This window comes from Coregonus lavaretus (genome assembly GCF_964263955.1).
Source record: "Coregonus lavaretus genome assembly, contig: HAP1_SCAFFOLD_6653, whole genome shotgun sequence".
NCBI lineage: Eukaryota > Metazoa > Chordata > Actinopteri > Salmoniformes > Salmonidae > Coregonus > Coregonus lavaretus.
Window position 1 is genome coordinate 20,001 of NW_028161066.1, and position 11,505 is coordinate 31,505.

Here is an 11,505-nt window from a genome sequence, read left to right on the forward strand (position 1 = left end):
AGTTGCAGAGGGAGGTGTTTAGTCCCAGGATCCTTAGCTTAGTGATGAGCTTTGAGGGCACTATGGTGTTGAATGCTGAGCTGTAGTCAATGAATAGCATTCTCACGTAGGTGTTCCTCTTGTCCAGGTGGGAAAGGGCAGTGTGGAGTGCGATAGAGATTGCATCATCTGTGGATCTGTTGGGGCGGTATGCAAATTGGAGTGGGTCTAGGGTTTCTGGGATTATGCTGTTGATGTGAGCCATGACCAGTCTTTCAAAGCACTTCATGGCTACAGACGTCAGTGCCACGGGTCGGTAGTCATTTAGGCAGGTTATCTTAGAGTTCTTGGGCACGGGGACTATGGTGGTCTGCTTGAAACATGTTGGTATTACAGACTCAGTCAGGGACATGTTGAAAATGTCAGTGAAGACACTTGCCAGTTGGTCAGCACATGCTCGGAGTACACGTCCTGGTAATCCGTCTGGCCCTGCGGCCTTGTGAATGTTGACCTGCTTAAAAGTCTTACTCACATCGGCTACGGAGAGCGTGATCACATAGTCGTCCGGAACAGCTGGTGCTCTCATGCATGCTTCAGTGTTGCTTGCCTCGAAGCGAGCATAGAAGTGGTTTAGCTCGTCTGGTAGGCTTGTGTCACTGGGCAGCTCGCGGCTGTGCTTCCCTTTGTAGTCTGTAATAGTTTTCAAGCCCTGCCACATCCGACGAGCGTCAGAGCCAGTGTAGTATGATTCAATCTTAGACCTGTATTGACTCTTTGCCTGTTTGATGGTTCGTCGGAGGTCATAGCGGGATTTCTTATAAGCGTCCGGGTTAGAGTCCCGTTCCTTGAAAGCGGCAGCTCTACCCTTTAGCTCAGTGCGGATGTTTCCTGTAATCCATGGCTTCTGGTTGGGGTATGTACGTACGGTCACTGTGGGGACGACATCATCGATGCACTTATTGATGAAGCCAGTGACTGATGTGGTGTACTCCTCAATGCTGTCTGAAGAATCCCGGAACATGTTCCAGTCTGTGCTAGCAAAACAGTCCTGTAGCTTAGCATCTGCGTCATCTGACCACTTTTTTATTAGCCGAATCACTGGTGCTTCCTGCTTCAGTTTTTGCTTATAAGCAGGAATCAGGAGGATAGAGTTATGGTCAGATTTGCCAAATGGAGGGCGAGGGAGAGCTTTGTATGCGTCTCTGTGTGTGGAGTAAAGGTGGTCTAGAGTTTTTTCCCCTCTGGTTGCACATTTAACATGCTGGTAGAAATGAGGTAGAACGGATTTAAGTTTCCCTGCATTAAAGTCCCCTGCTACTAGGAGCGCTGCATCTGGATGAGCGTTTTCCTGTTGATTAATGGCCTTGTACAACTCATTCAGTGCAATCTTAATGCCAGCATTGGTTTGTGGTGGTAAATAGACAGCTATGAAAAGTATAGATGAAAACTCTCTTGGTAAATAGTGTGGTCTACAGCTTATCATAAGATACTCTACCTCAGGCGAGCAAAACCTTGAGACTTCCTTAGTATTTGATTTTGTGCACCAGCTGTTGTTTACAAAAATACAGAGACCGCCACCCCTCGTCTTACCCGAGTCTGCCGTTCTGTCCTGCCGATGTAGCGTATAGCCTGCTAGCTGAATGTTGTCATTGTTGTCATTCAGCCACGACTCCGTGAAACATAAGATATTACAGTTTTTAATGTCCCGTTGGTAGGATAACCGTAATCTTAAATCGTCCATTTTATTCTCCAAAGCTTGAACGTTGGCTAATAGGATTGATGGGAGAGGCAGTTTACTCGTTCGCCGTCGGATCCTTACAAGGCACCCCGACCTACGTCCACGATATCTCCGTCTCTTCCTCACGCGAATGACGGGGATCTGGGCCTTGTCCGGAGTCTGTAGAATATCCTTCGCGAACGCCTCGTTGAAGAAAAAGTGTTCGTCCAACGCGAGGTGAGTAATCGCTGTCCTGATAGAGACATGGTCTACAGTAACATAGTAACAGATCAGAGACATGGTCTACAGTAACAGATCAGAGACATGGTTTACAGTAACAGATCAGAGACATGGTCTACAGTAACAGATCAGAGACATGGTTTACAGTAACACAGTAACAGATCAGAGACATGGTCTACAGTAACACAGTAACAGATCATAGACAGGGTCTACAGTAACACAGTAACAGATCAGAGACATGGTCTACAGTAACAGATCTGAGACATGGTTTACAGTAACAGATCAGAGACATGGTCTACAGTAACAGATCAGAGACATGGTTTACAGTAACAGATCAGAGACATGGTCTATAGTAATACATTAACAGATCAGAGACATGGTTTACAGTAACACATTAACAGATCAGAGACAGGGTCTACAGTAACACAGTAACAGATCAGAGACATGGTTTACAGTAACAGATCAGAGACATGGTCTACAGTAACACAGTAACAGATCAGATACATGGTTTACAGTAACAGATCAGAGACATGGTCTACAGTAACACAGTAACAGATCAGAGACATGGTTTACAGTAACATATCAGAGACATGGTCTACAGTAACACTGTAACAGATCAGAGACATGGTCTACAGTAACACAGTAACAGATCAGAGACATGGTCTACAGTAACTCAATAAGAGATCAGAGACATGGTCTACAGTAACAGATCAGAGACATGGTTTATAGTAACACAGTAAGAATTCAGAGACATGGTCTACAGTAACACAGTAACAGATCAGAGACATGGTTTACAGTAACAGATCAGAGACATGGTTTACAGTAACACAGTAACAGATCAGAGACATGGTCTACAGTAACACAGTAAGAGATCAGAGACATGGTCTACAGTAACAGATCAGAGACATGGTTTACAGTAACAGATCAGAGACATGGTTTACAGTAACACAGTAACAGATCAGAGACATGGTCTACAGTAACAGATCAGAGACATGGTTTACAGTAACAGATCAGAGACATGGTTTACAGTAACACAGTAACAGATCAGAGACATGGTTTATAGTAACACAGTAAGAGATCAGAGACATGGTTTACAGTAACACAGTAAGAGATCAGAGACATGGTTTACAGTAACACAGTAAGAGATCAGAGACATGGTCTACAGTATCAGATCAGATACATGGTCGACAGTAACACAGTAACAGAGGTGGCTGTTAGAGTGATTGTGCCTTTACCTGATGTTCATCATGCAATTGACTGTCTTTGACGGATGCCATAAACTCTTATGTAGCTAACTGTCTATGAATGATGTTATAACCTCTTATGTAGCTAACTGTCTACGAATGATTGTTATAACCTCTTATGTAGCTGAATTCCCCAGATCTTCTCCTCTTTAGTCCCAGGATGTTTTGAGCTGAATTGCTCCCTGCCCTGTAGAGAAAGACTTAAGGATCTAGTTATATGGCTATGACATGTTTATTACCTCTCACGTAGCCATGGTTAAGGCTTACGTTTCCTCTATTCCAGGTTGTTTGAGCTGTCCTGCTCCCTGCCCATAGAGAAAGACCTGAGGATCCAGCTGTATGATTATGACATGTTGACTAAAGACGAGAGGATCGGAGAGACGGTTATTGATCTGGAGAACAGATTCCTGTCCCGCTACGGAGCGTGCTGCGGCCTTCCCCAGTCCTACTGCCTGTGAGTGGTGTGTGTGTGTGTGTGTGTGTGTGTGTGTTCGTTTGTCAGTTTCTGCATGTTTGGTGTCACTTCAAACAGAATACAGCTCACAGTAATGACAAGAACGGAATACACATAGTGGTATTACTGTGACCTGTCCTCCTCTCTCACCAGCCTCCTCTGGTGTATTGGTGTGTTGTGACTTTATGACAGTGTGTATTCCTCCGCCTCCTCAGGTCTGGCGTGAACCAGTGGAGAGACCAGTTGAAGCCGTCTCAGCTGCTGGTCAGACTGTGTGAGAGGAGGCAATACAAGAGACCAGTCTACAAACAGGACAGAGTCTTCTTCAGGGGACACGAATACACTGCTGCTGACCTGGGTACGAGAGAAATAGATCGAGAGAGAGAGTTGAATTGAGAGAGAGAGAGAGAGAGAGAGAGAGAGAGAGAGAGAGAGAGAGAGAGAGAGAGAGAGAGAGAGAGAGAGATCGAGAGATAGATCGAGAGAGAGTTGAATTGAGAGAGAGAGAGAGAGAGAGAGAGAGAGATTGAGAGAGAGAGAGAGAGCAAGAGAGAGAGTAAAAAAAAAAAAAGGACAGTCTTCTTCAGAGGACATGAATACACTGCTGCTGACCTGAGGTGTGACAGCGGATGGCGATGTCAAATTGAATAACATTTTTTTTGTCACATGCTTGGTAAACAACAGGTGTGGATTCGCAGTGTAATGCTGACTTACGGACTACTTACGGACTCTTCCCAACAATGCAGAGAGAATAGAGAGATAATATAAAATTAATAACACCAGGAATAAATACACAATGATGTGTGATGTCCAGAACCGTTTTCGGGTCATAGGAAATGATGGCTCAGACATTCAGCATTAAAAAGAAACACACAAAATAGCAGTAAAACAGGCTGCTATCCACTGCAGCGCCGTCTCGTAACTGCGAATGAAGGGCAACTTACTATGGTGTTGACACACACACACCTCTCTGCAGTACTAACGGAATGACTTCTTCAAGTCTTCCATCATTAAAACATAAAACATACTGCGTCGGACATTCTGGGTCGGTTTGGTGCAGATAGTGGATCTGAGGAGAAATACATATGTGTTCCCTGGGTGTGTGAGTGAGTGAGAGTGAGAGTGAGTGTGTGTGAGTGTGTGTGTGTGATTGTGTGAGTGTGTGTTTGAGTGTGATTGTATGTGTGAATGTAAGTAGTAGCAGAGCAGAGGAAGGGCTGTGTAAACGTACAATGCCTCTGACACGTTGTATAAATTCACAGTATGTATATATCACTCTACACCACAGCCTCAACCTTCTCTCTCTGTTCTCTGTTTACTCTCTCTCCTCTCATTTTACATTTACATTTTAGTCATTTAGCAGACACTCTTATTCCCTGTGGGAATCGAACCCACAACCTTGGCGTTGCAAACGCCATGCTCTACCAACTGAGCTACATCCCTGCAGGCCATTCCCTCCCCTACCCTGGACTACGCTGGGCCAATTGTGCGCCGCCCCATGGGTCTCCCGGTCGCGGCCGGCTACGACAGAGCCTGGATTCGAACCAGGATCTCTAGTGGCACAGCTAGCACTGCAATACAGTGCCTTAGACCACTGCGCCTCCTCTCCTCTCCTCTCCTCTCCTCTCCTCTCCTCTCCTCTCCTCTCCTCTCCTCTCCTCTCCTCTCCTCTCCTCTCCCTCTCCCTCTATTCAATGTCAATTCTGTTGAGATGAGACGCCTCAACTCTAGGGTATTCTTTGACCCTAAATACCAAGTTCTTAATGTCCCCCTCATTGTCTTTCTGTCCTCCCTCCTGTCCTCCCCCCTCCCTCCTGTCCACCCCTAACCCTCCTGTCCTCCCCCCTCCCTCCTGTCCTCCCCCCTCCCTCCTGTCCTCCCCCCTTCCTGTCCTCCCCCTCCCTCCTGTCCTCCCCCTTCCCTCCTGTCCTCCCCCCTCCCTCCTGTCCTCCCCCCTTCCCTCCTGCCCTCCCCCTCCCTCCTGTCCTCCCCCCTCCCTCCTGTCCTCCCCCCTCCCTCCTGTCCACCCCTAACCCTCCTGTCCTCCCCCCTCCCTCCTGTCCTCCCCCCTCCTGTCCTCCCCCCTCCCTCCTGTCCTCCCCCCTCCTCCCTGTCCTCCCCCCTTCCTGTCCTCCCCCCTCCCTCCTGTCCTCCCCCCCTCCTGTCCTCCCCCCTCCCTCCTGTCCTCCCCCCCTCCTGTCCTCCCCCCTCCCTCCTGTCCTCCCCCATCCCTCCTGTCCTCCCCCCTTCCTGTCCACCCCTTTCCCTCCTGTCCTCCCCCCTCCCTCCTGTCCTCCCCCTCCCTCCTGTCCTCCCCCCTTCCTGTCCTCCCCCTCCCTCCTGTCCTCCCCCCTCCCTCCTGTCCTCCCCCTCCCTCCTGTCCTCCCCCCTTCCTGTCCTCCCCCTCCCTCCTGTCCTTCCCCCTCCCTCCAGTCCTCCCCCTCCCTCCTGTCCTCCCCCCTCCCTCCCTCCTGTCCTCCCCCTCCCTCCTGTCCTCCCCCCTTCCTGTCCTCCCCCCTCCCTCCTGTCCTCCCCCCTCCCTCCTGTCCTCCCCCTCCCTCCTGTCCTCCCCCCTTCCTGTCCTCCCCCCTCCCTCCAGTCCTCCCCCTCCCTCCTGTCCTCCCCCCTCCCTCCCTCCTGTCCTCCCCCCTCCCTCCTGTCCACCCCTAACCCTCCTGTCCTCCCCCCTCCCTCCTGTCCTCCCCCCTCCCTCCTGTCCTCCCCCTCCCTCCTGTCCTCCCCCCACCCTCCTGTCCTCCCCCCTCCCTCCTGTCCTCCCTCCTCCCTCCTGTCCTCCCCCCTCCCTCCTGTCCACCCCTAACCCTCCTGTCCTCCCCCCTCCCTCCTGTCCTCCCCCCTCCCTCCTGTCCTCCCCCTCCCTCCTGTCCTCCCCCCACCCTCCTGTCCTCATCTGTTCCTCTTCCTTGTGGTTCTGACAGACACCAACTGTCTGGGCCATACTCTATGATACTGTACTCTATGTGGGACGTCATTCGTCTTACCAAGGTCATGGTTGCCATTTTGGTGATTTACGGCAAAGCGGTGTGTGTGTGTGTGTGTTGGGTGTGTGCCAACGACAACACAGCGGTGAGCTCCTCGGTTACAGTAGAACGCCGACGCTCTCTGTTTCCACTGTAACCGCGGTTACCAGTGCGTCAGGCGCTTGTCAATCAGCCATCTTGTTTCATCCTCCCCTCCTCTCCTCTGTCTCCTCCTCCTCTCCTCTCTCCTCTCTCTCTCCTCCTCTCTCCTCTCTCCTTCTCTCCTCTCCTCCTCTCCTCCTCTCCTCTCTCTCCTCCTCCCATCCTCTCCTCTCTCCTCCTCTCCTCTCTTTCCTCCTCCTCTCTCCTCCTCTCCTCTCTCTCCTCCTCCTCTCTCCTTCTCTCCTCTCCTCTCTCCTCCTCTCCTCTCTCTCTCCTCTCTCCTCCCATCCTCTTCTCTCTCCTCCTCTCCTCTCTCTCCTCTTCCTCTCTCCTCCTCTCCTCTCTCTCCTCCTCCTCTCCTTCTCTCCTCTCCTCTCTTTTCCCCCTAAGAGAGGTGACTCTAGGTTCAACACCATAGACTTTCTGTCTTGGATGTTTGGTTGTATTTGGAACCCCTCATGATTTTCCTCTTGTGCGGTCAGTCTATGTGTTTTTTTAAACCAATGGATGATGATCCTTTAGATGAACAATTAAATTAATGATTTCAAACACAACGTTCCATTTCTGCTCGATACGCCCTGTCTTCAATACGCCCTGTCTTCGATACGCCCTGTCTTCGATACGCCCTGTCTTCGATACGCCCTGTCTTCGATACGCCCTGTCTTCGATACGCCCCGTCTTCGATACGCCCCGTCTTCGCATACGCCCTGTCTTCGATACACCCTCAGTTCTGAAGTCATATTTTGAAAGGTCATATCCACAGGGTGATTGGTTCAGGCCAGGTCATAACAGCTCAACAACTGTGTGGAACAAATTGCCAGATGAGTACAGTGTATTGTTGTGTAAATCTGTATGGGAATGCGTGAGTCCTCAAGATGAACAAATGGTTTTGTGACGACCTGTGACCTCCTATGTATCTATGTGTTCTACAGACGATGCAAAGCCCCCCAACCCTCATCTGGGACCCTTAGCGGAACGTTTGTCCCTTCTGATCCTGCGTAGACAGGGCCTGGTGCCTGAACACGTAGAAACACGGCCCCTCTTTAGTCCTCTGCAGCCTGACATAGAACAGGTAGGCACACATAGAGCAACAGGTGTGTGTTAATAAAGTTGAGTCAAACTTGATCCAACTATTCAAAGCTACTTTTGTTATATCTTTTTTTTGTTTTTTGTAATTTAGCAGACGCTCTTATCCAGAGCGACTTACAGGAGCAATTAGGGTTAAGTGCCTTGCTCAAGGGCACATGGACAGATTTTTCACCTAGTCGACTCAGGGATTAGAACCAGCGACCTTTCGGTTACTGGCACAACGCTCTTACCCACTAAGCTATCATTGGCATCTATTAGGAATGCTCACAGTATTCTGTTCCCCAAGAAGTATTACATATTTTTGTTATGATTAGTCGACCTCTCTGTCGTATGAGATATGCCACATATCTGTCACACCTAATCGCTGGTCTCTGATTGGTTTATTGTGCTGTCTATCAGGGGAGACTGCAGCTGTGGGTGGATGTCTTCCCCAAGTCCCTGGGTCCTCCTGGGCCTCCCTTCAACATTACACCACGCAAGGCCAAGAAGTAGGTAGTCTTGAGATGAAGTTTGAATAAAGTTTGATGCGATGTGATATTCAATCAAATCTAAATAGATGATCTTCACCAAGTGGTATTACATACAGCAATTCTGTCAATATCTGGAACACTACAAACTGGCCGTTATATAGATCCTTCATATGTAATTCCTTCATTTTGATGACTGCCTTCTAACTGTCCCTTACCTCTAACTGTCCCTCTAACTGTCCCGCTAACTGTCCCTCTAACTGTCCCTTACCTCTAACTGTCCCTCTAACTGTCCCTCTAACTGTCCCTCTAACTGTCCCTCTAACTGTCCCTCTAACTGTCCCTCTAACTGTCCCTCTAACTGTCCCTCTAACTGTCCCTCTAACTGTCCCTCTAACTGTCCCTCTAACTGTCCCTCTAACTGTCCCTCTAACTGTCCTTCTAACTGTCCCTCTAACTGTCCCTTACCACTTACTGTCCCTCTAACTGTCCCTTACCTCTAACTGTCCCTCTAACTGTCCCTCTAACTGTCCCTCTTACTGTCCCTCTAACTGTCCCTCTAACTGTCCCTCTAACTGTCCCTCTAACTGTCCCGCTAACTGTCCCTCTAACTGTCCCTCTAACTGTCCCTTACCTCTAACTGTCCCTCTAACTGTCCCTCTAACTGTCCCTCTAACTGTCCCTCTAACTGTCCCTCTAACTGTCCCTCTAACTGTCCCTCTAACTGTCCCTCTAACTGTCCCTCTAACTGTCCCTCTAACTGTCCCTCTAACTGTCCCTCTAACTGTCCCTCTAACTGTCCCTTACCTCTAACTGTCCCTCTAACTGTCCCTCTAACTGTCCCTCTAACTGTCCCTCTAACTGTCCCTTACCTCTAACTGTCCCTCTAACTGTCCCTTACCTCTAACTGTCCCTCTAACTGTCCCTCTAACTGTCCCTCTTACTGTCCCTCTAACTGTCCCTCTAACTGTCCCTCTAACTGTCCCTCTAACTGTCCCTCTAACTGTCCCTCTAACTGTCCCTCTAACTGTCCCGCTAACTGTCCCTCTAACTGTCCCTTACCTCTAACTGTCCCTCTAACTGTCCCTCTAACTGTCCCTCTTACTGTCCCTCTAACTGTCCCTCTAACTGTCCCTCTAACTGTCCCTCTAACTGTCCCTCTAACTGTCCCTCTAACTGTCCCTCTAACTGTCCCTCTAACTGTCCCTCTAACTGTCCCTCTAACTGTCCCTCTAACTGTCCCTCTAACTGTCCCTCTCACTGTCCCTTACCTCTAACTGTCCCTCTAACTGTCCCTCTAACTGTCCCTCTAACTGTCCCTCTAACTGTCCCTCTAATTGTCCCTCTAACTGTCCCTCTAACTGTCCCTCTAACTGTCCCTCTAACTGTCCCTTACCTCTAACTGTCCCTCTAACTGTCCCTTACCTCTAACTGTCCCTCTAACTGTCCCTCTAACTGTCCCTCTAACTGTCCTTCTAACTGTCCCTCTAACTGTCCCTTACCACTTACTGTCCCTCTAACTGTCCCTTACCTCTAACTGTCCCTCTAACTGTCCCTCTAACTGTCCCTCTAATTGTCCCTCTAACTGTCCCTCTAACTGTCCTTCTAACTGTCCCTCTAACTGTCCCTTACCACTTACTGTCCCTCTAACTGTCCCTTACCTCTAACTGTCCCTCTAACTGTCCCTCTAACTGTCCCTCTAATTGTCCCTCTAACTGTCCCTCTAACTGTCCCTCTAATTGTCCCTCTAACTGTCCCTCTAACTGTCCCTCTAACTGTCCCTCTAACTGTCCCTTACCTCTAACTGTCCCTCTAACTGTCCCTTACCTCTAACTGTCCCTCTAACTGTCCCTCTAACTGTCCCTCTAACTGTCCTTCTAACTGTCCCTCTAACTGTCCCTTACCACTTACTGTCCCTCTAACTGTCCCTTACCTCTAACTGTCCCTCTAACTGTCCCTCTAACTGTCCCTCTAATTGTCCCTCTAACTGTCCCTCTAACTGTCCCTCTAATTGTCCCTCTAACTGTCCCTCTAATTGTCCCTCTAACTGTCCCTCTAACTGTCCCTCTAACTGTCCCTCTAACTGTCCCTCTAACTGTCCCTCTAACTGTCCCTTACCTCTAACTTCAAGGTTCTACCTGCGTTGCATCATATGGAACACCAGTGATGTCATCCTGGATGATGTCAGCCTGACCGGGGAGAAGATGAGTGACATCTACATCAAGGGGTGGGTCTTCATCTACTGTAAAAACGATATGGTCTTCATCTACTGTAAAAACGATATGGTCTTCATCTACTGTAAAAACGATATCTGCCGTAAACATCCTACATTACATGACCAAATGTGCTAATTGTCAGAATATTACTGCAGATGAAACTTACTTCAGGTGGCATAAACAGGTACAAATGTTTTGAAGTGGTCCGACAAGAACCCTCATTCCCATTGTCTGTTAGTTTAAACTTGGTTGGGATGAGTTGTGAACTCTTCAAAACGTTGTGAAATAGTGATCCTGAATGCACCCTGTTGTGTTGCAGGTGGCTCCACGGCCATGAGGACAACAAACAGAAGACAGACGTCCACTATCGCTCTTTAGGAGGAGAGGGGAACTTCAACTGGAGGTTCCTGTTCCCCTTCCACTACCTCCCAGCTGAACAACTCTGTACCATCGATAGGAAGGTGAGATAGAGGGAGGGAGGGAGGGAGGGAGGGAGGGAGGGAGGGAGGGAAGGAGGAGAGGGTAACTTCAACTGGAGGTTCCTGTTCCCCTTCCACTACCTCCCAGCTGAACAACTCTGTACCATCGATAGGAAGGTGAGATAGAGGGAGGGAGGGAGGGAGGGAGGGAAGAGAGGAGAGGAGGGATGGAAGGAGGAGAGGGTAACTTCAACTGGAGGTTCCTGTTCCCCTTCCACTACCTCCCAGCTGAACAACTCTGTACCATCGATAGGAAGGTGAGATAGAGGGAGGGAGGGAGGGAGAGAGGGAGGGAGGGAGGGAGGGAAGAGAGGAGAGGAGGGAGGGAAGGAGGAGAGGGTAACTTCAACAGGAAGGTGAGTGCACAGCTGTTGACTATTTTAATCAAGTGTTTTAGAACTGGAAGCCGGAAACAAAACCCTGCTCTCACTTGCAGCTCTCAAGGACATCAGTATATTTATAATCAGCATCATGACA

General features: G+C 49.2%; 1 protein-coding gene across 1 annotated transcript in view; it reads left to right on the plus strand.

The window, feature by feature from the left end:
* Window positions 1-11,010, plus strand: part of LOC311121131 (dysferlin-like) — a gene marked incomplete at both ends in the record, with an annotated part of 19,872 nt that extends 8,862 nt beyond the window's left edge. Inside the window, 6 exons of the mRNA XM_084195658.1 lie at window positions 3,464-3,634; window positions 3,850-3,992; window positions 7,710-7,849; window positions 8,266-8,354; window positions 10,465-10,560; window positions 10,869-11,010. Of these exons, the coding sequence (XP_084051784.1) occupies window positions 3,464-3,634; window positions 3,850-3,992; window positions 7,710-7,849; window positions 8,266-8,354; window positions 10,465-10,560; window positions 10,869-11,010 (781 nt within the window). The remainder of the gene's footprint in view (window positions 1-3,463; window positions 3,635-3,849; window positions 3,993-7,709; window positions 7,850-8,265; window positions 8,355-10,464; window positions 10,561-10,868) is intronic.
* Window positions 11,011-11,505: the final 495 nt, after the last annotated feature.